Source organism: Ammospiza caudacuta, chromosome 1 (genome assembly GCF_027887145.1).
Source record: "Ammospiza caudacuta isolate bAmmCau1 chromosome 1, bAmmCau1.pri, whole genome shotgun sequence".
NCBI classification, from domain to species: Eukaryota; Metazoa; Chordata; class Aves; order Passeriformes; family Passerellidae; genus Ammospiza; species Ammospiza caudacuta.
In genome coordinates this window covers 48,651,817-48,675,919 of record NC_080593.1, presented here as the reverse complement: position 1 = coordinate 48,675,919, position 24,103 = coordinate 48,651,817, and the positions used below count along the sequence as shown (strand labels likewise).

Sequence of the window (24,103 nt, the reverse complement as noted above, 5' to 3'; positions counted from 1 at the left end):
TTGTCCTAGATTTAAACCAAAGAAAATCTCTTCCTAGCATTCTTGTGCTTTCCTCTCCAGAGAAGTATATCTCTTTGCTGCCAAAAAAAGGAGCTTTTACTCATCTGGTCCACTACTGTCCTTTCCAGGAGAACTAAAAAATAAATGCAAAGGAGCCTGACTCTAGGCTCTCAAGAGCTTCACAGGATTTCCTTCTTGAAAGCTGCTATGAGAGACAGACTGAGTTTAAAAATTATGAACTCTGAAGAGTTAACACACCATTTTATTTGTTTGGAAAGGAACTAAGAAGAAAAAGCATATCTTTAGGAATATTCAGGTTCTATGCAAAGGAACTTACCTGCTTTTTCTTATTTGCTATACAATTGGTTTTTCACTGTCTTGTTTTTCTTCAGAGTCTTCATCAGAACCTGAAAAGGAAGACAAGAATGCTGTAGATCAGTTGAGAGAAGTTATAAGAAACAAAAGTGTTAAGCTTTTTCTTTTTTTTTTTTTTTTTTGGACAAATTAGTCTGAATGTCTTTCATTTCTTGGAATAGCATATCAGCTGTGTTTTGAAGCTCAAATTGTACAGAAATGGAATAAATTTACTCCTTCCAGGCTGATTTTCCACTTGCAACCTGCAGAATAGACTTGGTTACCAAGTAACCAATGTCAAGGATGAAGGGTCACCCCATATAAAGAAGTGGCTCCAGGGCATGTCCCTGGACATGTGCAGCTTCAAGAAAGACAAAAAGAGACAAATATGCTGACAATTCCAACAGAGATAATTTTATGTCACCTCCTAAAAGCCAAGATTTGTTTTAAAAAATGTTGCGATATCAGCAGAGAGGTTTATTCCTGGCTGCACAATCACAGGGGATAGTTTATCTCTACATATTTGTCAAATCAATATGTATGGCATGGTGACCAAAAATTGCTCTCTTAGAACAATCCATAGTTTGTCTTCTTAGAAAGAAATGCAGATTTTTGAAGAAAAATTTTAATAATGAGCTATTTTTACTCTACATTATCCAGCAGTTTCACTCTGTGACTACCAGTGTGTGTTAGTTCAAATACATTAATCTGACTGTTTCTTTTGTGTCTCATACCCATAAAGGGTGCTTAAAATATACTTGGCAGTCAGGGCAGACCTGCAGAAAGCACCTGAGCTGTTACTGAATCCCATTGGACAAGCTGAAAGTAATGGCACAACTACAGTCAATACACGCATGCTGAAACACAACATCGCACTGCACAAGCAACACTGACCCAGCCACAATGTCTAGAAAAACATGTTACCTTCACTTGCACTTCCTCTCACACTGTGTATTCTGTTGCTTAAAAAAAACCACCACAAAACCCAGCTGAACAGCTGAGTCCAGTACAATACTTCCATTATTCCTCAAAGCAAACCCACAGTTGTAGCTAAAATCCATTTTCACTTTGAGACGCTGGTTATACTCGACACTAATGCTCAGTGACCCCTAGATGGAGCTCAGAGTCATCTTCACTAAGGCAAGATGCTCAGCAGAGAGAAACCAGACAGACATTAAAATTAAAAATATCACCAACACGTGTAAATCTATACTGCAAGAGAGGCAAACTTACCTGTAGCAACTGCCAGATATTATTTTAATTATATTGCATTATACAGCACAGATATTATTTTAATTATATTGTATTATACATAACCTTTGCAGAGGAGGTTTACATTTTAGGGGAAAAAGACTGATAGAGGAGTTGGGGGTCACCACTGCATTCTCAGGTAACTCAAATTGATTCAATCTATTAAGAAATTACTTATTTCCTTGAAATGCTTGAGACACATTCTTAGATCTTGCAGGATTTACATTTATTTTTGATTTAATCAGTTCATATCTCAATTAGACAAAGCAAATGATATGCAGAGTTATATCTGATTTACCCAGACAGGTGAACCTTTTTATAGAGAGAAGGCTTTTTTCTTTTCGTTATGAGAAAAGAAAAGAAGCTCTGATTGAAGTTTCAGTTTGCCTTACAGCAGTTTCAGATTCATTGTCTATCCTAAGACAGTATAAAGCTCCAAATTTAGTCTGGATTAAATTGTGCATTGCTGCATAAATGCTATTGCTGGCAGATAAGAGACCACAGAGTCACAGAACATCTCAGGCTGGAAGGAACCCACAAGGATCACTGATGGCAGAAGCAAACCATAACTGCCTCCTTTCAGTTGTGGTGCCATTTTATTTCAGACTTACCTTGCTTTTAGTCAGAATATGACTTAACTATGACTTATACACTAATTACATGTCTTGTAACTCATCTGGTAGACAGTAACTAAACTGAATTACTGAACAAAAAAGAATCTTGCATTTTAGGATGATAAATACAGTTTTCATTTAAAAACAAAAATATATTTTTCCCCTTCCCTTCTTGAAGGCATGAAATATGCAGGAGTGTAAAGTGAATATGAAACATCTGTCAGTAAGCCAACATAAGTACCTGCTACAGACTCAGGGGGAGAATAGAACTGCCCATCAGAGAGGACTCCTGGGTGAAGAAGAGCTGCTCGTTCTGAAGCATCCTGTGCTATCAAAAATCCTAAAAGAAAATAAATAGCAGAAAATAATTCCTCTATGCTAACACATAAAATCTTAAAGATAAATACTGATGAAGAATCTTGAAGACTGATGTATTATATTAGCACTTCTAACTAGTTACTTCTTTAAATAAATATATTTTTAAAAAGCATCAGCAATTAATTTAACACTTATGCGTTCTATTTAAATGCTGGCAGCTAAGGTGACATATACTAGCAAAACACACATTGCACACATGAAGTAAGGAATTTTTCCTTCTACTATGTGTGATTACATGATTATATTGCCATATGTAAATTCATCAATATTCACTGGCTAACTAAAACTTCTGAGATATATTTTTAATGATCAATGAGGTGCCATGCAAAACCAAATAAATTATTTTCTCTCTTTGCCACTATGACTCTACACTAATGACTTGCTTTCACCTATCTGTCTCAGCATATTCAGTTTCTGCAACCTTCATGAACTATTTGCATGTGTATGTATGGAATATTTTGTCTGTGAATATTCAATATGAAAAAATGCAAAAGTCTCCAAACTGGTTACATTTCTTATCTTATTTAGATAACACCATGATGCAGCTGTATTTCCTCATCCCCTTACAAGATAAAAAAAAGTTACTCTACGTTTCTTTTTCTCCAGGTAAACCCCACTGTTCTCATTCAACCACCTTCCTTCTCAGACCAGTGTAAAAGAAGAGGGAAGAGATCCAAACAGAAAGACTACACTCAGAGCACTTAAAAATGGAGGCATCCATGCCCATTCAAAGTTTTTTGATTTACCTAACAGATAAACATACCCTTCCAACAGAGTTTCAGACTGTATTTCAGGTAATGATGCACAAAGAACAGGTTGGCTGTATAATTACTCTTCTGCTATTGAAACTCACAAGCATCTGCAAGCTTTCCTCCCCTCACCCCTCAAGCAGTATCCTCTTTCAACTGAAACAGTGGATTTCCTCCATTTAGTTGAATATATTGAGTGTCAGATGACCTGATGCCTCATCTCAAAGGTTGAAATTCACACTTGTTCTGGTCTCATTCTGCCTGTGCATGAAACAGACTCTCCACAACACTTCTTTGCTTTCCCCTTTCCACCTCAAAAGAAGAGTTAGTGACATTGAATTAGTTACTGTGTCTACTCTTCCTAAAAGAGGAGCCAGACACTTTATGCGTTATCCAGAAAATAAAGTTTTACAAGCCCAACTTAGTTAAATTTTCATACCTCAAGCATACAAAATTAAACACATTCCCAAGTGCTTGACAAAACTGCTCATCTGGCCCTTCTGACTTTTAACTTTGCCTCCCTAAATTAATTAACACCTCACTTCTTTGAAGGCATATGTTCCTCTTTCCAAGAGGAAAAAAACATGACATTTGATTTAATTTTTTCCACAGCCTTTCAAATTTTGAGAAGCTGAAAGAAGCATTCTTCTGCCAGTTAATATGGGATCAAGTGTTGCCAAAGGCAGTGACTGAAGGGAAATAACACAAGCTTACTATTTTCTTCTTCAGCTTCTTGTGGTAACACTTTAAAGTCCAGGAACCAAGTTTCAATCCAGGCAAGTATGAATGATATGATGGGCAGCACATAGCCAAAAGCACCCTGTGAGAACAGCTAGAAAGAAAGAAAACATTACAAAAATTCCTCTAAAGAATCTTGCTTTTAAGAAAACAAAGTAAAACAAACATTTGATTAGAATATATACCTGTGAAATAATTACTTTTGCTAATAAAAAGGCACTGGTCACTGCTGTTGTAAACTGAAAGAGACAGAAGAGACAAACTAATGAATGGATTTAGCTTCTTATTTCTGCCATTATGTATTACTTGCAGCTCTAAATATTTACTGATATGCAAGATGACATAGATTAATAAAATAACAAGCATGATACATTAATAAAATAACAAGCATGATACAATTAACTTAAAGTGTTATCAAAATAACCTTATAAAAGGTAACTTCTAATACAAATACCTCCAAACATTGATTTCCACATAGCATTTTGTAGAATCTAAACTGCCTGAGTATGTAAATTGTGATCTCACTGCATAATGAAGATAATGTAGATTATTCATCAAGTCCCTTAAAAAAACCCAACTATTTATGTATTTGGGAAAAAAGAAAACAGCAGTTGTTCCAAATGCTTTTCACTACCATCCATTTAAAACAACAAAACATCTTTGTGGGAATAAATTGGAATAAATATTTTAATTCATTAAGTGGTATTTCGCATTTTTTTTGAAGACTTAATACTACTCCCTGATACATTTTAAAAAAATCAGCATGCTGTATAAAATATCTTCAAAACCCCCAAAATCTGAAAATGCAGTGAACAAATACTGTTCACATAAGCAAGGCCTCTATATGTTCTAGTGCATTTGGGTCCAGCAATTCTTTAAAAACCAGCAGAACCAACTTCTGTTAATCACAGGTAGGATGTTAAGATTCAAGGCTTTGGCAAAACCTCCAGTGAAGCTTTATGTATCTAAAATTATGAGAGTGGGTTCACTCTGACCACCTCACAAACACAAGCATCAAGCTGGAGGATTAAGAAATACTCTAAAGCTACTCAACTAAGAGCAAGGACTTTTTAAGAGGCATGCATTTAAATATAAGCACAATCAGAGCAGCAGCTGCCACGATGTATGTGACTGTGCCATGCTAGTAACACAATCTATAAAAATCATGGCATGTAGTCTCTAAGCAAACTGCACGCTACTCACTTGAAGAAAGTTACACATGAACATGCTCTACATGCACCTACCACAGTGTAAGGGGGAAAAATGTCTGATTTACAAAGCACTAAGCCAGCAATACACCTCTTGTATTACAACCTATAGTATTGACTGGTGGAAGCATGAATTTTTCACCAAATTTTGCATTCTTTGTCATCCACACCATACAGCTGCATTAAAGACACTGGCTCCAATCCACTGTGGTTGCCTACAGCTGTTGAGAACTTCCTTTTTAAGAAGGGATGCATATTCAACCTTTTGTATTGGAGCATGAAGCAATACAGGTGCTAGTGTTCAATGGGTGGCACCTCCAACTTCTTAAAGAATGTAGGACTTAATGGACACCTGGATCTCTGGCACAATAATGCCAATTCTTGTTTTCAAAGGACGTTCACTATTACAAATGCAAATATATTTCCAACATTGATTAACAAGTCTCAGAGGTAACAAGCAGTTATTCATACTGGACTAAAAATAAACCTTCCATTTGTATTAACATGATACCTAATAAGAATCACACCCACTGTTCTATTAAATTCTTGCCTTTAGGCTGAGAATCTTCCAGAAAACAAGTTTTTAATTTGCTACTGTGCAACAAATATACCATCAAGATGATTCTTAACACACAAGGGTTAAGAGGCATCTAAAATTTTGTCTGCTTGATCCATTCTAGGAAAAACTCCATGATGCTTGGCCACTACTCACAGCTATTGCCCACCAATGGCGCAGTCTGCACATTGCATATGCAAGTATTAACACCTTAAACCGAAAGACTGCCAGTAGCTATAGAGAGAGGAAAAAATATTGGTTGGTTAATTCAGAACACAGAAGAACCACAACATTCTCTGCTCACCGAAAATACTAACTACTTACAAAGAAACTTAGGACAGTCTAAATTCTGTTACCAAGAAAGAAATTTGAATGTGTACTTATAAAACAGAAATAGAAGGTGATTTCCCATTTGTAAAGCAAATGGCAACATCCACCTGCCTAGACAGGCTCTAATGTGCAAGCATGTGCCATTCCACGAATAAATTATAAACATAAGAAAGCTATACAAAGTGTCTTCATGATGACTTTACCTGACTGGAATCTAAACAGTTATGTTAACTCAGATTAACAGCTGGATGCAGTTAATCCAGCAGATACCTTGATCATCACTGTGCATCTCACTGATCTTAGCAGCGTGCTACTATACTTCTAGTATTTTGTGAAATATTAACATTGTAATAATCAATTATTCTTTATGTAGCTGCCCACAATAGCAAGTCATTCTATTTGGCAGTAGAGAAAGGAAAGTTATGGCATTTGTAGGCCAGAAAATTAAATCAATAGCAGACAGACAAGATCTCTGAACCAGGGACCCTGAGCTTCAATTTCCCTATTTATTTTTCGACAGTAGATTTTTGATTCTGAACATATTTTTTAAAGCAAGTTGGAGACAAAGTGTGAAACAAATACTTAAAAATGAAGACAAATCAAAGACAGCCATGGCCAGAGGTATGATAAACCCATTTAATCTTATGCAGATGTGTAGTAGAAACAGAGGAAATCCTGTAAAAACCCACAAACAATTTGCAGTTCTAGTCCCTTTCCAGGGAATAAAAGTTTATTATTTTGTATTACATGCTCTTAACCCTTGGTTCACCTACAGGATAAAGGAATTTCAATGGTTACAGATAACATTTTTTGCCTTCTGCAGCATGGTATATCATGGAGACTCTGCCAGCAAAACAATGGAAAAGGGAGAAGGAGCATAGTTTGCTGGCTTATAGAATTTTTCAATCTAGTATGTAAATTCATTTGGTACAGCAAACGCCCAATGCAGAAGTAAGGATGGGGTTTTACACCAGTTTCAAAGAGAGATTCTGGATATGGTCATCAGTAAAAATGACTGATACCAAACCAAGTCACCTCTGCAAGGCAAAGAAGATCTGGTAGAATTAACAATCTTGCCCTTTAGAAGAACTGTAAAGAAAAAAACTTTTACTTGGGTTGTGCAGCTACAGACTTGCTTAAAGAAAGAAATTTCCTAATGCAATAGATTTCCTCTTATGTGTCTAAGGTACTTATAGATAGTAAGAGAGCATCATCGTGTCATCTCTTTTTGCTGTTTGAGTTAAAACACAGAACTCTGAAAAACCCGCCCTGTGCAGGCACCCTGGGCACAAATCTCTCCTCATTGCAGCCACCTTATGCCCAATGAAGGACAAAAATGTCGGTTTAAGCAAAATGATTTTGGAGTGCAGGGCTGTGGGTCTTATCCTCTTAATGAACTACCTTATGTCACATCAAAGTCACATTCTTGACCGGGTTTTCCATCTGCTTTTCCACACACCCCAAAGCTAAAGATGCAAACAGATTGGCCCTAAGCATTTCTATCTACAGGCTCCATGAGCTTGCTGCCAGAGCAGGATTGGGCAACCCCTAGATGGGTGAAACTTGGCCCTTCTGGTTTAAATTACCAAGAAAAGATCAACCCTTGCACAAGACTCAAACTAGGAAACATCTGTGGAAGGAGGAATGGGAAAACTATACTTTTACCGCTCCTTTTTCTTTTTTTAAGAACACTTACAAATATATCAAAATATGAAGAAGAGTAGTCATAATGTAGAACTTCTTTCTCTAAGGTAGTCTCGATGCCTCCTTTTACCTACAAAGGAACAATAACACACACAGCTTCAGAAAACAAAATACACAGAAATATGAAGAGTAAAACTAATAATTCCCTGCTGATATACAAAAAGATCATTAAACTAAATACAGAAGAGCTGTCTGCCAAGAATGACAAGGTCAAGACTCTTGTTGCTTTTTGTTTTTCAAGATTACATAGACTTTTTGAAGTGAAAACATTTAGGATTATGATCTGGCTTAGGCAAGCAGCATTTTAGGCTGTCCCAAAATAAAAGCAAACAAGCTATTGAGGGAGGAATAAATTATTAAATGTTAAGGACTGTTACACAAACTCACAAAGTGTTTTACCTCATATAAGGAGCATCAAAACAGCTGATCAAAAAGCCAACCATAACCAAGTTTCTAGTTAGTCACATGTTTCACATAGAAAAAAGAACAGAAACTGAATTCATACTTCAGATCTCTTCCTTATCAGCCCTCACACAATTTGTTAAGAGAGCTGAGCCAAAAGATCCACAGTAAAAAAAGCAGAAGCTGCAACTATTAGAATAATCTCACACAAATAACTAAGATTCAATTTTAATTCTTCCATTTGCTGATGAGATTCAAAATTACATCTTCCTTAGCCACCATGTTTCTTTCCAGTGGAAGGATTCTACTGTTCAAACTGGCCTTGTAAGAAAATAATTTAAGGTGTATTGGCTCAGAGAATGAGGAGTATCTATCTTAGTTGAAAATTAAAAACCTCAGTGTCCATCTCCAACTGTTTTTAATATGAAATTCCATAATTAAGCACTGCATGAAACAGTTATGTAAAACACCAACAGAAGGCTTTAAAACTGAGTTTGACTACTGTTATATTTTTAAGGAAAGGAGCTGCCAAAGCACACCAACAACACATGCTCACTATCTCAAAGCAACGCAGTCTTCACATTTTCACACTTTTCCAACTACACTGCTGGACAGTGTTTTCCTGAGACTAGTCACTCCACCTCTACATTTCTTCTATTTCTTCTCCTCCTCCTCCCCTCTATGGCTACCTAACAAATAGCCACTTTCGAACTAGTTTTCCCTTGGCTGCTCTACTGTATCACGTGTGATTATCTGTTTCCAGCAGAAACAAGGAAGTTCAACTTCCCTCACTCCAAGCTGTTCATCACTATGTGGCTGTGTGAGGAGCATATTAAAATAAGGATAAACAGAGGACCATGGAAGCCTTGATTTTTGCTCAAAATGCCATGGAGCTACTCCCCGAAGCATTTAACAGTAAGCTACACTACACCCAAGGAAACTGGATAATGGCAACAAAGTGAAAACAATGATTACAGGAAGTCTCATAGCAATTCTGCACCAATAACACAGGGTCCTAACACAATGCTATTTGACTTCTCACAAACAAAGCAATTCAAAGAAAAACAGAGCAAAAAACCTAAGCACATGCCAGATCCCAGATATCGAATTTTAGCTTCTAATCTCATTGACTTTGAATGACAAAAACCTGTTTTTTATTCTTGCTGACATGTGGCAGTATAGGACACTGGTTCATAATATGTTGTCCTGAAATACAGCTCTTTACAAAGAAAACTGCTGTGATCTTGAGGTCACTTGATACTATAGCATTAAAAATGAAACACCATGATACCATGAGTTGGTAGCATTTTTTATTCAGAATCTTCAATATTCTGAGAGCACTCATGTGCAAATCTGTGCTCTGAAACCTCAACAAGAGATATAAACCCACTCTGTTCCTCTTAGTTGTACAAGCGGATGAGAAACTGGCCTAATAAAAGAACTGCATCAGAACACTATGCTACAACCACTTTTCCACCTAGAGAGAAACAGAAAGTCTAGTCCCAAAATTACATCATTTCAAGAAAGCAAAATTTTCTTTCTCAAATTAAATCAGAATGAGTATTTTTCACTGTATCAATGAGCTATTGAACAGTCAGCTCCTGAAGCTTCATAATGTAAATCAATAACCAAGGTTATTTATCTACTAAAGAAATGCTGACAAAAAATATTTACTCAAGATCTTTATTTCTAGAAAAGGGATTCCTCCCTAGTGTGTCCTTTCTTAAATGCAAAATAGATTACACGTTAAAATCCAGCTCAAGAACTAGGATGCTACTTATGAAGTAATAATAAATGAGCTTTCATGTTGCTTTCTGGAAATTTTAGACCAGATTACAAATGCTGGAGTTAAAAGGTGGCAACTGTGGGAGTTTATGTTGTTTAAATGCACCCTGCCATCCATACTGTATAACCCACCAAGTTTACATCAAAGAAAATACAACAAAAGAAAAGTTTTGGCCACTAGAAGTCTCTTCAGGGACTAACACCTCAGTGAAATATCACTGACTTAAAGTTGCTCAGAAGGTAGTCTTGAATCTGGTTAAAATTCACACTTCTTGCTAAATTCAAAGATGTACAGTAACATTTCTGTTTGAAGTCTGAAGACTGCACTGGATTTCAAATGTTTTTTTCAGCATGGTTCCCAGACTACAGGAACATCAAAAAGTTTCATAATAAGAAGATAAACACATAACAAATAAAAGTAGATGCAGTTGAGTAGGTACTGTGTTCATGGAAGCTTAAATAAGCTGTTTAAACTTAAACAGATACAAATAACATAATTTTAGCTAGAAAGGAGCAACTTATCAACCATCTCTGAAGTGAATAAAACCTTAATATATCGTCTAAGGGTAGGTACTGAAAAGACAACTCACATTCAATTCTATTATCCACAGTAAGGTTATGAATAAGAGATCAAATGTAACAAACAAACAGAAAGTCCTTCTGACATCTGAGATGCCTTTCTTCTCCCTGCCTTCATACGACTCAATCCTTGCCATCAGCTGTGTGGGGTTGATGGAGTGGACATCCCGCAAGGAAGGACAAGATTCCACACTGCTACTGTGAGCATTTTCTGCATCAGCTGGGACCCGAATCATCCTGGGTTTGCTTAGAGTGGTCTTCTCCCAGTTTCACCATCACTAGAAGGCTGATCCATACAGGAAGGATTTCTAAACAAACAAACAAAACCAAACCACATTAGTCAATAAACCCCCATAATTCCAAGAGCTATTTGCATCTTACAATGTCAGTTCTCTTTTTGCTAAACTGATGACTAAGACAATTAGGCAAGTAGGCCCTTGAAATTGTTTCTAACACAGTATCAAGCTCCTCTTCATCCCTCAGAGGATTTGTGAAGCAAGAGAATTAATGTTCAATTAGGCCGTATGAAGTAAGGGAGCACTGTCTAGATTTAAAGGGTCATTTCTCCATGCTGCCAGAGTGAGATCATTGAGCAGAATGAATAAAAAGCACAATGCTGTGCATCCTTTAAGGTTTTCAATACTGACTTAAATGCTCTCAATAAATACTTAAAGGAATTTCCACATACAATTCCTTAAAAATAGCAGTGTTAGTTAATAGCACATCCAGAGCTGACACAAACAAAAGATGAAAAGTCCATTAAAATCCCTGAATAGTGTAATAATTATTCTATAAAGCATATACACTGCTATTTGCTCTGTAAATTCAGCTGCTATAGCAACTTACATTGCCAGACAGTTTCTCCATGAAAAAAGTATGTGTAACTAGTGGTTAAAGGTAATGCAATTACCCTAAGTCTCTTCTGACTACAAGGCTTTTGAAAGACTTTTCAGGCTGAATTTCCTATAAAACTCAGGCAGTTTGATGCATGATTCACTTAAATCCTCCATGAGAACATTTGTCCAATTAAGGGTTCTAGAAACAGCGGACTCAGAAGGTCACAAAAGTTTCATGGAAACACACAGAAAATTTAATTTTATGTAAAATGCTCAGATAATTAAGCTATACATCCTGCAGCACAAACCACATCAGACAAGTTTTTCTAACACTGGAGGAATAGCTTTATGAAATTCAAGAACAAAACTTTGCCTCCTCCTGGGTAGATTATCTCTAAGATAATGGCAAGAGATAGAGAAATTCTTCCCACTCCTGTCTTTCAACAGCATTTCAACTCCAAAGCTGCAAGAACACAGTCAGCCAGAGCTCAACAGGGCATCTGTAACACACCACTAGGCAAACACAAGGGAGGATACAAGGACACAGCGGAACAGTGAAGGTGCTGTGGGGAGCTGCCAGAGCACACACATCACAGCTGAGGAAGACAAAGCCAGCCAGGGAGTCTACATCAAGTCACACAGAACAGCCTTCAGGGAATTCAAAGCACCAGGCAAGGGTGGACAAGCACAATGCGCCTTTTTATCTTTTTCCTTTGTTTCCACAGCAGCTCCCTGAAACATGGCTGGCAAAGGGCTGTAGAGGAGGGAGACATAAGTGGTGTGTGTTTGGTCAGGTGCCTTGAGCACTGCACTGAACTTTGGGCACCTGAACCCGAGGGTGTGAGCAGGATCACAGCACTCCAGTGCTGTAAACAGCACTTGCTTTGTACTGAAAACCCTCACACTAAAGTGCCCTGCTATGTAACAGCAGCCCATAGGAAAATGATTGGGATGAGACACAAACCTCACATCAGGCCATCAATGGTTATATTTCAAAATAAAAAGATAAGCAACACCTGAACGTCCAAAAAATCCCATCTATATTGGCTAAAATATTTATTTTATTTTGATGTGGAACTCAGTACCAAATATATAGGAAGTTGTTACTTCCAGTCTGGATTATTGCTAGATACAGCACAGGATGGCAATGTAATTAGTACGGCCAGAGTGAATTGCTTCAGAATGTGCCAGTTCAGCACCCATTTGCCTTGTGGGGCCCTTTGCAAAGAGAAAAGCATGGTTTTAAAATGTGTTTGCTACCAGTTTGTTTTCAAGCATGACTCAACATCAGATTCAGCTTATAAATCCCACGTACTCTTAAATCCTTACTACTGACAGACTTTTTTCCCTCAAAGCCCTATAGATAGGAGGGTACTCACAGAGAATTTGTCCCTAGTCTTGCTCTCCCTGCTGATCCATCAGATCCATGTCTGGACACATGGCAGGGCCTCTCTTGTCAGACTAAGCTGGCATCAAAATGCTGTGATTCTTTAACTGAACAGACATAGCTTGGCAGCTTTTTGCACTCATTTGCAACAGCTCTGCAAACTGATTAATCACCAAGTATGTGCTAAAGATTGTTTCCCGTAGTTTCTCTCATTAATTAAAATAAAAAGTTCCTTTGTACCTGAATGACATAATCAGTCATTTCATCACACCAACATTCTAAGATGATTTAAGGTGTGTGTGCAAAAAAAAATCTTAAATTCTTCTTGGCAGCTGTCTTACAGACACGTGAGGGCTATTAAAAAGCAGCACTTCCCTTTTAGTGTTGGATGGTGACTTGGCCTGACACTTTCCTTCCCATCTCAGCACTAACAGCAACAACAACTCTCCTCCCTTGCACTTCCAAAGCACCAATCATGCCCCATCTCTCTCACCCATCACAAGTTTGCAGTGGGAGTGAGCTCTGCTCTTCCCTTGGCTCCATTTCTCCAGGGGCTCTTGCTTGTGCAAAACAGCCTTTGCTTGGAAGGGTTCCAGGCTTGCAGCCCCATGGGGAGCTGCCACTTTTCAGCATTCCATGTGGGGAACACAAGCACCAGGCAGGCACAGGAGTGCTTTTCATGCATCCCTGGCCAAGAAACTCAGGGGTGGAACAAGTTTAGGAAGGCAAAAAAGGTGTGTTTGTCATTGAGATGTGTCACACATTTGAAAAAACCACACAATTCTTTTGCATGTGACTATTACTGATCCTTATTCTTGTTATTCAGGAAGCAGGCAGTGCTTGGCCTGAATTCATGCTACCACATTACTTGAGTATTTGCATCCAAAGTGACACATGACATTGTTGTTGTTCTATTGTCATGGTTATTGTGCTTTTTAAAAACCATAATAATTTTAAAACAGAGAAAAAAATTATAAACTGGGTGTGAGGATGTCTGGGGTTTGGGTTTTTAAAAGCCAAAATGCAAATTCAGCCAGAAAAACAATTCATTATTAAATAAAGAGTGAAAATCACATACTTAAAACTTCTGAGTTGATTTTTCCTAGAAAGAGCCTTCTTTGTGTGTCAGTCAGTTATCTACTTTCCTGTGTCTGGTAAAGCTTAATATTTTAGATAATTTTTAGGGTGTTTTTACAATATCAGTAACATATTTTCAAGACAGCTTGACATCTGAGTGTCTGGGTCTCTGATTTGAAGGAAACTGGGTTTACCTGGCACCACTTCTTTTGGCTCCAGGCAGTTCCATTGTTTGGAACAATGTAATTCTATATGGTAGGGTTCAGGAAGGATGTGTGGTCAAAACAAACACATCCTATGAAGAACTGATGTTTAGAGACCAGCACATTAATTTTCTGCAGAGCCTAGGTGAAAGACACTCACCAGGAGGATAAACAGCCCATAATTCAGAATATTCCATGAAACTCTATGGGCAAACTTGCCTGGAGAGGTGGAGATCATACAGCTGTGTTGGATACAAACTGTGCCATTAACTCCTTGCCACAAGAGACATGTGAGTGAGACAGAAATCTGTTCTCCCCACACCGGCCCATCAGCAAATGGCTCTCCACAAGATGTAGGAGATTTGCAATGTTCTGTAGCTTTCCTTTGCCAGACTTCAAGTGATGGTTTTCAAGCTAAACTGAAGATTGCATGAACCTGCTCCTGGCTACACCTGCACATTGTGATAATGCTTGTGAACATCTGTTCTGAAAGAGTCAGAAAAATAAAATCCTGTTTCCAGTATATCTCTTATGTTACATGTTTTTAAAAGTGTTTTCAAAGCTAAAAAAATCCCTGGCATTTCAGGCCAATAACAGTCTGGTTGTTATTTGACTCATCATGAGTGCAGAACAGAACAGAGTATTCAGCTGAAAGGGACAGAAAATCTTATCCAACTGCCAGACCACTTCAGGGCTGACCAAAAGATTAAGTATGGCATTAGGGACAATGCCCAAATGCCTCTTGAACAGGCTTGGGGCATCAACCCCTTCTCAAAGAAAACTCTTCCATGGTTCAATCGCACTTGGTAAAGAAACATTTCTTCCTGTCAGTCTGAACCTGCCCTGATGGATGCAGCTTTCAGCCATTCCCACATGCCCTGGTACTGGGCACTACTGAGAAGAGGTCAGCAACTTCCCTCTCCATCTCACCACCTCAGAGCGCTGCAAAGAACAGTGTGGTCACCCCTCAGCCTCCTTCTCTCCAAACCAGGTTAACCCTGGGTCTTCAGCTGCTTCTCACAGGGCATTACTTCTAGCTCTTCAACCAAGTTCAGTGTCCTCCTTTTACACACATTTAAGGACCTTCACATCCCTTTTAAATTTTGGGGCCCAGAAATGCACAAAGTACTCAAAATGAAGTTGCAGCAGTGCTAAATAGAGTGGGATGATCACTCCTTTTGACCAGCTGGTTGTGGTGCATTTGATGGTTTGCCACTGCTGACTTTGAGCCTGCTGTCTGTCAGCCAGCGTCCCCAGACCCATTTCTGTGGTGCTGCTCCCCAGCCACTCTTGAAATTTGTACTTGTGGAAGGTATGCTCTATCCCAGGTGCAGAGTCTGGTATTTGTTTTTGTTCAGTTTCATGCTACTGATGATTGTTCAGCACTCCAATCCACCCACGTCCCTCTGCAAGGCCTCTTGTCCCTTGAGAGTGTGAACAGCACCTCCCACTTGAGCACCATCAGCAAACTTGCTGACAGTGCATTTGACTCCTGCCTCCAGATCACTGATAAAAACTGTGAACAGAACAGGGAGAGAGCCCAGAGGAGCCCCACTCTCTACAACCCTTTGAGCCCTGCCCTTCAGCCAGCTCTTCCAGCAACCACCTACCTGCTCACTTCACATTCAGACTTGTCCAGAAGGATGTTGGGAGGTACAGTATCAAACACCTTAATAAAACCCGGGAAAACTATATTCACCACCTTTCCTTCATCTACTAGGCAGGTGAAATGACAGAATCTACAAGCTTACTCAAGTGTAAAAACATTTAAGAGGGAAATAAAACTTCTGAAATAGGAATCCAAATTAGTATATTTGTGATATGCCTTCTTCAAAAAATGTAAGATTTTAATGAGGCTTTTTTCTTTTCTTCATAACTACATATATTCACTCAACTGCTAGTAAAATATTTAGATAAGTAAGTTTTCTATGCTGACCTATTCAAAGTCATAGCAGCATATTTTTCCTGGAAAGAAAGCCTCCAAGGTTTGTATCTATTTAAATTAAAGGTGTGTTTTGCCTTTTTTTTTTAAACACTTAATCATTATGCCCTTAAGTTTCCAAACAGATAATTAAATTCTCAAACTTTCTAGTGAAATACAGATTTTACACTTATTTATAGTTTTAACTAGCATAATAAAGGAATCAAGCTTAGGACTGCAGTCCTTCCCTGCTCTCAAAGTCTACTAAAGACTTCAGCAATACATGGCGAGAGCTTGCCCATGATTTCAAGCTACATTTACAATTAACATCATTATTTTCATTCATACTGACAGAAGCAGATGGCACACACTGCATGTGTCAATTTTACACATATCTTAGGGATGGAACATCAGAATGCTGCTTCTCTTTTCTATCATTATTCTACCCCTATTCTTCCAGTTTATTGTCCTTGGTTTAAATTATTTTTGTTTATTATATTACTGTAGCATACATGAGCAACAGCACTATATATGATTTGTTTTTCTTTCCAAGAAGAAAACCACACAGCAAAATTTAACAGAGAAGAGATAAAAGAAGTGATTAAAAATGAAAAAAATAAAAAGGATTACTTAAAGGCTATCAGCAGCTCTGCAAAATCAAAACTGAAAGTGCCACACTGTCGCAGACATTTCTTCACAGAAATCCTTTCTTTCAGATTTCTGTGTCTTCTGGAAAGCTGGGGCCTCAGAAGAGAACATAATTATTATCAGCTGCTGGGGAATGCAACAGGGGCACCTATTTTGATTAGTGATTGGTTCATGTTCCCATGTTTATAATTAAGGGCCAATCACAAGGAACAAGCTAGGGACAGAGTCCTTGAACACAACTTTGTTATAGATTCTTTCTATCGATTCTTAGACTAGCCTAGCTGCTCTGCAAACCTCTCTCTATATTCTATTTAGTATAGTAATAATGTATTCTATATAATATCTTAATAAATCAAGCCTTCTGATTCAAGAAACAAGATTCACCATCTCTCTCTCACCAGCTGCGACCCACTCAGGCGCGGTAATACCACACGGAGGCAATTTGGAAAAGGCAATGCTAACTTACTTTAAAATATCAGAGAAGTCACCTTTGCATAAAGTAACAAGGCACACAAGGTAACATTGTGTCATAACTGCTGTTGAAACATACTGAACACCTGGAATACTTAGTAAATGTGTCCTGACAACACTACATATGGCCCAAACATTCGCACCATAAACAGCTTTTCTGTGAATGTTAAAAAAAATAATCTGAAAGTATTTCTTCTTCCCAATGAGTAAAATAGGATGACATGGCCAATATAGTGGGCAAGATGCTCAAGTACTGTGAAAACTACAGGGTAGTTTTTTACTGAAAAGCTGACACCAAAAGAGCAGCAATTTTCACTTGTAAGAAAAAAACCCAAAAAACAAAAAACCAACAAACAACCCAAAACAAAACAAAAAATCCCACCAAAAATAAACAAAAAAAGCAATTCCTTGCTAAAAACTTTCCTCCTAAGGAGGCAAATAAAACATGCCAGTTCTTGATCAAAGGACTGATATATTTTCTGATCAAAGGGCTGACATTGCTGCTTACACTACCTGCTACACAACATGGATAAAACCCAAAATTTCTCACAAGAACAGAGCTTAATACAGTAATTGGTATTGTAACACTAACATTCTAATATTTAAGTTATCCTTAAAGACAGTTTCAGACAATTTTAACATACCTAAAGGAAAATGGTCTCAAACCATTGTTTGCTCTGGCACCATCATGAAGCTCAACTTCATTCTCTATCTAGGCACAGACACAAATTGCTCTAGCCAACACCATGGACAGAATATACAATTAACGGTAAAGACTCTACATTGGAAGTCAAATAAACTGAGAGTTTCTGGTATGAAGCTGTATTAACCTGGAGGAGTATTAGCAGAAGGCTCTCAGTGTGTTTTCTGACAGTCTCAGCACACACCCTGATTAAGAGCCAAGACAGATAAAACCAATACCTATGAAGTAATGCCGACTATAAATCAGGGGAAGGAAAGAAAAAACCCCAAGAGCTGGAGACTGTCTCCAGAGCTTACCTGTCTCGGGAGGTTGCCGTTTCCTGCAGCCCCGAGACACGTGCAAAAACTCTGTTTCGGCCCGCGCGTTCGAAGAACGAGTCGGAGTTCTTCAGTTCTCGGTCTCAGAGTTGTTTGTTGTACCTCATCTATAAAAATTTTTCTCCTGTCCAGCCGAGGTCCGCTCAGCAGGACAGCCAGCGGCACTCTGACTGCCCCCAGGGCGGTGTTATCTCTTTATACTACAAACTACGTATAACATGTTTACAATTGCTTTCCAATACCTATCACCTATGTTAGACAGTCAGCTTCTACTCTAAACCAATCCCAAAGTGCCAGCATCACAGCAGAAGATGGAGGTAGAGAAGAAGAAGAAAGGCTGTACACGCCCAAGTCCCTCCATCTTGTCCCCCAGATCCCTATTCTAAAAATCCCACAATCTACTTTTTCACCTAGTGATAATTTTATTATTATACTACTTAAACTTCTGTGCTTTCAGGTCTTCATACAAAGCTGGCAATTTGCTCCACGGGTCATAATCAAACCCACAGGTGTTCTGGGCTGTGTGCCAGTGTCCCTGAGCCCCCCAGCAGCTCTGGACACCCAAAGGGATGCACTGAGTTCCAACATACCTGGACACATTTTTATGGTTTTCCATTACAAATGAATGAAACCCACTCTGCTGACATACGCTGTCCCTTTTGTTTACATAACTGCAAGAACTAATTTTCCTGAAATCCACTTGCAGCAGATACATTACTAGTGACCTCCTGATAGCTACTGCTCCTGTTCCTGAACAGCACTTAAATCCCTTCCAAGCTGCACTCATTCTGTCCCTAACTGTAACACATCATTGCCTCAGAAATATTTTAATGCTTCAATGCCTTTAAAAACACCGTTTGAAGCACTGTTCTGTCCAAAACAAATATTTCTTAGTGAACATGAAGGGATATTTAAAAAAAACAAACAAAACACCACCAACAAAAAAAACCCAAACCTGGGGCCAGACACTTGATTAAAGTCAGACTGAAAAAATCAAACTGATGCACACCCACAAAATTCCCCCAACATAAGCAGAAGATACTGTAGAGTGCTTTGGCAATACTCTAGCTTTTCAATTAGGCAACACAGCAGGAATTACAAGTTACAAATATGTAACACATTTAAAGACTGGGAAGGTTTCCCACTGGAGGAGCAGGGCAAGATTTACCAGCATACAGGAGAGAGCTCCTTACAAAGACTTTGGCTTTATCTGAGTGTTCAGAACTAGACCAGCTCTGATTTATCCTGAAATAGCAGCTCTTACCATAAGTGACTTGTCCCTGTAAAAACAAAACCAAAACAACAAACCACCAGTTTCCTTGAGAAAAATGTTTCCCCAATTTCCTATGCCCCCATGGTGACCTAGCAAAAGTAACAGGGCAATTGCACACATTTGTACTGAGCAGTATTTTTATCAGACCACTGAAAGAAGGTGAAAAAGAAAAAGAAAAAAAAAGGAAATACATTTTCAGGTTAGTAGAGCATCTGAAGAAACAGCAGTGTCACCTTTTCCATCCCAAGAGTGAAACTCCTAGATTCAGAAAGTCAAATCAAAGTGCTCCAACCTTGGACTAGTTTTCCCTGCAGCAAAAGAATCCCTGTGACTGAGCCATGTCCTGCAAAACACTATTGTCCTTTTCCAAACACTTCATTTCTTATTTTACAAGAACTGAGAAAAATGGCAGAGTAAACAACTTGTAAACTTGGCATCAGCATTATCTTTCCTCCCTTTCATCTCCATAGCCTCTTCCTCTCTGGACTCCTTCTTAAGAGCATATCCCAGAGTTTTACTTTTAAAATGAGCTCAAACCAGAATGAATGGCCCATACAGGGCTCAAACCTGCACCATGCCATTATTAGAACTGTGCTAATATGCAACTATATCCTATGTTAGGAAAATACTAAAAACTAACAAAAAGGATGCACCATAACATGTTCCAAAGGTCTGCCTCAGATCTCAGCTGCACTGAAGATGCTTCAGCATTGCAAACTACAAAACTGAATCCTGTGCATGTTATCACTGTGAGGTCCTTAGAACACAGAGAGAGAAAGTATTCTAGGTATAGAACTGGCAACATATCATCCCATCTACAGCCTATACATTCCAACTGACAGTACTCCATCGAATCAGAGAATGCTATGGATTGGAATGGACCTTGAAAATGATCCAGCTCCAACTCTTACTTAATTAATTATCAAAGCAAAACTATAGTTTTTTTAAAAATAACATAATCCTTTCTTTTGGTTTAAATCTTATGGACTAATCTTGTCAAAGACCTGAAACTACATCAGGATTTTAAAGTTTTATACAGTCAGCTGCCCACAGTTGTATCAACCCATGTATACAGTATTTTTGTATGTTGTATGTATGCATACACATTCCAGTCACAAGAAATAGCTACAGAAAAGGGAAAAGAAAAAGGAAAAGGAAAAGAAAAAGAAAAAGAAAAAGAAAAAGGAAAAGGAAAAGGAAAAGGAAAAGGAAAAGGAAAAGGAGCTAATTATTTCTTGCAAGAGCAGGGAGGGAGAGGTGGGCATAAAGGGGAACTGGTACAAAAATAAGGGAAAGACAGTTAAAAAACCTCCAATGAATCTGGTACTAACTCTCCTTCACATCTGTTATTGTGCTCTCTGGAGCTGATATTGCAGCCTACCCAACACCAGCTCACAGAAATGAAGATTTCATGGCAAACTTTCTCCATTAAACACTAAATAAGCAATTGGGCCTAAAATCCATTCAGTTTCTCAGAGTTCTTTGTGGGCCAAAGAAACCATTTAGATAGCAAAACCACATCTATTTTATCACATCTGCATTCCTCTAAGTACAAAACACAATTTTTCAGACACCAAACTCCTCACTGAGTGCCTCAATCATCAAGCACGACACTGGTTTATAACACTGACTACTCCTACTTGTTTGTTTAGTTTTTTCCCAAATCAATAACAAAAATATGCCCCAGGGCTGCTAGCCAGATACTACTTGGACAAGAAAAGCTATTCTTTTCCTAGCACAGAACTGTGGGACTCTTCCTGAAATAGCTCAGGCATTTTATGTATTAGTGAGAAACACTCAGGATTCTGTCACTCCCTCAAGAACTATTCCACAAAATGGTGCAAAAGTTTATTCCAGGCAAACAACCCCTGAAAATTCCTGAGTCTTAAAGAAAACAGCATTTCAAGAAACTGACATACATTTCAGAATGGGATAAACTTATGTAAGATTTTTTTTTTCACTCTTAATTCCTCTTTTACAGCTCTTGAAGGTGCTTCAAAACAAAAGGAGGTTTCAGGTTTTACATTTTAGCTCTACTTTTCTTCTTAAAGGACATTATAAAGAAACAATTAGCTACTCCAAGCAGCAGTTCCAAGTTCCAGCAAAGACCTACATCTGAACTGCAAGGAGAAAATACTTATTTTAGCACACCCCTGTATAATTTATCTAATTTTTCTGTCAGTGCAAGATGGAAATTAACTCCTGATGTCTGAAGTGACGCTATTTTAGGCTGATAACTGAGTAGCTGAACTTAATATGGGGAGCATAACATCATTAGAAGATATTCAGTTGTGGTTTTTTGGTTCTAAGACTACTTTTTTCAATTTTTCATTTCTAATTCTACTCTCAGCTGAATTTAAGACAGCAAGGCAGAGAGGTAATGTACAAGCTGTCTTTTAACACAGTTGCTAATGATTCCAAATTAAGAACAGATGTTTAGCACATACAGTTGAATTAGAGAATGTTTAACAAGCAACAAATCTGTGATCCTTCAAAATGACTCATCTGAGTTGCTGGATGAGAAATCACAGTCCCTGCTGTGATTTCGATCACAAGTGTGATTTACCATTATCATGTCATCAATACCTTCTGCAAAATCGCTGGCAATATTGTTCATGCTGACTTAATTCACTGAGTGAAATCCTTTAGTTGTGCTTATTAGAAACTAAATAACTGTAAAACATTTCAAGAAATATATTTTAATAACTGTATGTTTAGCTAGGATGCTCTGACAAAGTTTAAGATGGTAAAGTCTAAATACATTCCTTCTCATGAATGAAGGCCTAGAACAATTGTGCTAAACTCATTTTGAAAAAATCATGGCTTGAGAATTTATGAAAATTAGACCTCATTACATCAAGACAACCACATTTAAGCCCAAATGCACCAAAACAAATTCCTAATCCATCTGAGCTTAGTATTTCATCAATTCCAGCACTGTTAAAAGGTCACATATATCTTTCTCAACGTGCCAAGTCTATAGAAAGCAACATTCACCCTGAAAAGGTCTAACACATGAATAACAAAAAAATACTCAAAATTATGGATTTGTGCCACAACAAGAGGATCATGGGTGCGTTTTATGCAAAGTAACTGGCGCTGAACACCATCAACAAACAAACAAACAAAACCCAAATCACTCTGCATCTGGCCTACTTAAAACTGCAAAGCTGATGAAAAACATCTACTAAAAATAGTAGCGCCACTACGGACTTATAAATAGAAATGAGTCTTCTCACAATGCTGAATTCACTAACAATACCCCAAAACACTATGATTTCCAGCACAAAATGACAATTTTCACAGCAATTAATATTCAACACAATATATATAATATGCAGATATTATATAAACCAAGATGACAAATTTGCACAGTAAAAAGTATTGACAACGTCGTGCAAAAACACAGTGATGGTCCTTTAAGCGGACTAAGACAATTTAAAAACAAACAACCTCTTCAAGCAAGTTTAGTATTTGTGGCGAATATTTCCCAGGTTAAAGCCGACCACTGTGTCTGCTGCCACCTGACCACAGTGAATTGGGAGCTGCCGAGTGTCAGCGCTCCATCAATGGGTAACTTGAGCTGCTGCAGGAGCCCCAAGGCTGCGGCTTTAACCCGCTCTCTCTGCAGACGCACCAGCGTCACCCTCGACACGGATTACAAACGCTGCACTTCAGCACTGTATGACCCACTTTAAATTCGGATGCTGAACGCAGGCAGTGCCTCTCCGAACCTGCCTAAATTAACCAGAATTAACCCTCAGCACGACATTTTCCCGCGATGGAAGCCGGGGGGCTCGCAGGGCCCGGCTCGCTCACAGCGTTACCAGCAGGACAAACAGGTCGCCGTACCTCCCTGAGGATGGAATTGCTGGGCTGGAATCGCAAGGAGAGAGGGAAAGCAAATCTGCTGCGGGTCCGCCGGCAGGAGAGGCGCTGGGCATACGGGAGAGGCGGCCCTGCCCGCAGAGCATCCCCGAGCGCCGCACGCACCCCCTTCCGGACAGGGATCCCCTTGCCGGACAGGGATCCCCTTCCCAGGAACGGCCCCCCGCCCCGCTCAGCCCGCCTCCCGCACGTGATCGCCTTCCTCCTCCTTCCTCCTCTTCCTCTTCCCCTCCCTGCCCCCCCTCGCCCCAGCAGGGCAGCGGGCTGCGAACCGAGGGGAACAAACCCGCGCCCTCCCCGGAGAAAGCGGCGGCTCCGGCACCGGAGGAACTGGGGAAAAAGGAGGGAAGGGAAAGGAAGGAAGGAAGGGAGGGAGGGAGGGAGGGAGGGCCGACCCGGGCCGCACCGGCGGCCCCGCCGCCCCTCTGGCTGCAGCACGCCCCGCATCCCTCCCGGCCCGTTCCCCGCCGCGATCCCCTCTGCCCCCGCTCCGGGCGAGGGTCAGCGAGCTCACCCGGCGCGCCGCTCCGGCCCGCAGAGACGGCCCCGCCGCACCGGGCAGCGCCGCAGGCCGCGGGGACGGGCGGGGCGGGGCCCGGCGGCAGGGGCGGGCCCGGCCCGGCCTCCCGCTCCCTCACGGAGCGCAGGATGCGGCGGGACCGGCGGCAGGGGCGGGCTCGGTTCGGCCCGGCCCGGCCCGGCCCGGCCTGGCTCGGCCCGGCTCGGCCCGG

At 39.5% G+C, this 24,103-nt stretch overlaps 1 protein-coding gene across 5 annotated transcripts; it reads right to left on the bottom strand.

Annotated features, from left to right (window-relative positions):
• Positions 1–337: 337 nt before the first annotated feature.
• Positions 338–23,963, bottom strand: STARD3NL (STARD3 N-terminal like). 5 transcript variants are annotated; one of them, XM_058806223.1, is made up of 8 exons: positions 23,887–23,963; positions 10,660–10,956; positions 7,875–7,952; positions 6,005–6,082; positions 4,270–4,323; positions 4,061–4,178; positions 2,461–2,559; positions 338–407 (listed from the first exon to the last, which is right to left on the bottom strand). In XM_058806223.1, exons 2-8 carry the CDS (start codon positions 10,882–10,884, stop codon positions 355–357), a joined length of 705 nt encoding a protein of 234 aa, XP_058662206.1. In that variant the 5' UTR covers positions 10,885–10,956; positions 23,887–23,963; the 3' UTR covers positions 338–354. The 5 variants fall into 5 exon arrangements, with proteins under 5 accessions (XP_058662206.1, XP_058662216.1, XP_058662197.1 ...); XM_058806233.1 differs by lacking the exon at positions 23,887–23,963 and adding an exon at positions 23,337–23,499; XM_058806214.1 differs by lacking the exon at positions 23,887–23,963 and adding an exon at positions 18,191–18,462.
• Positions 23,964–24,103: the final 140 nt, after the last annotated feature.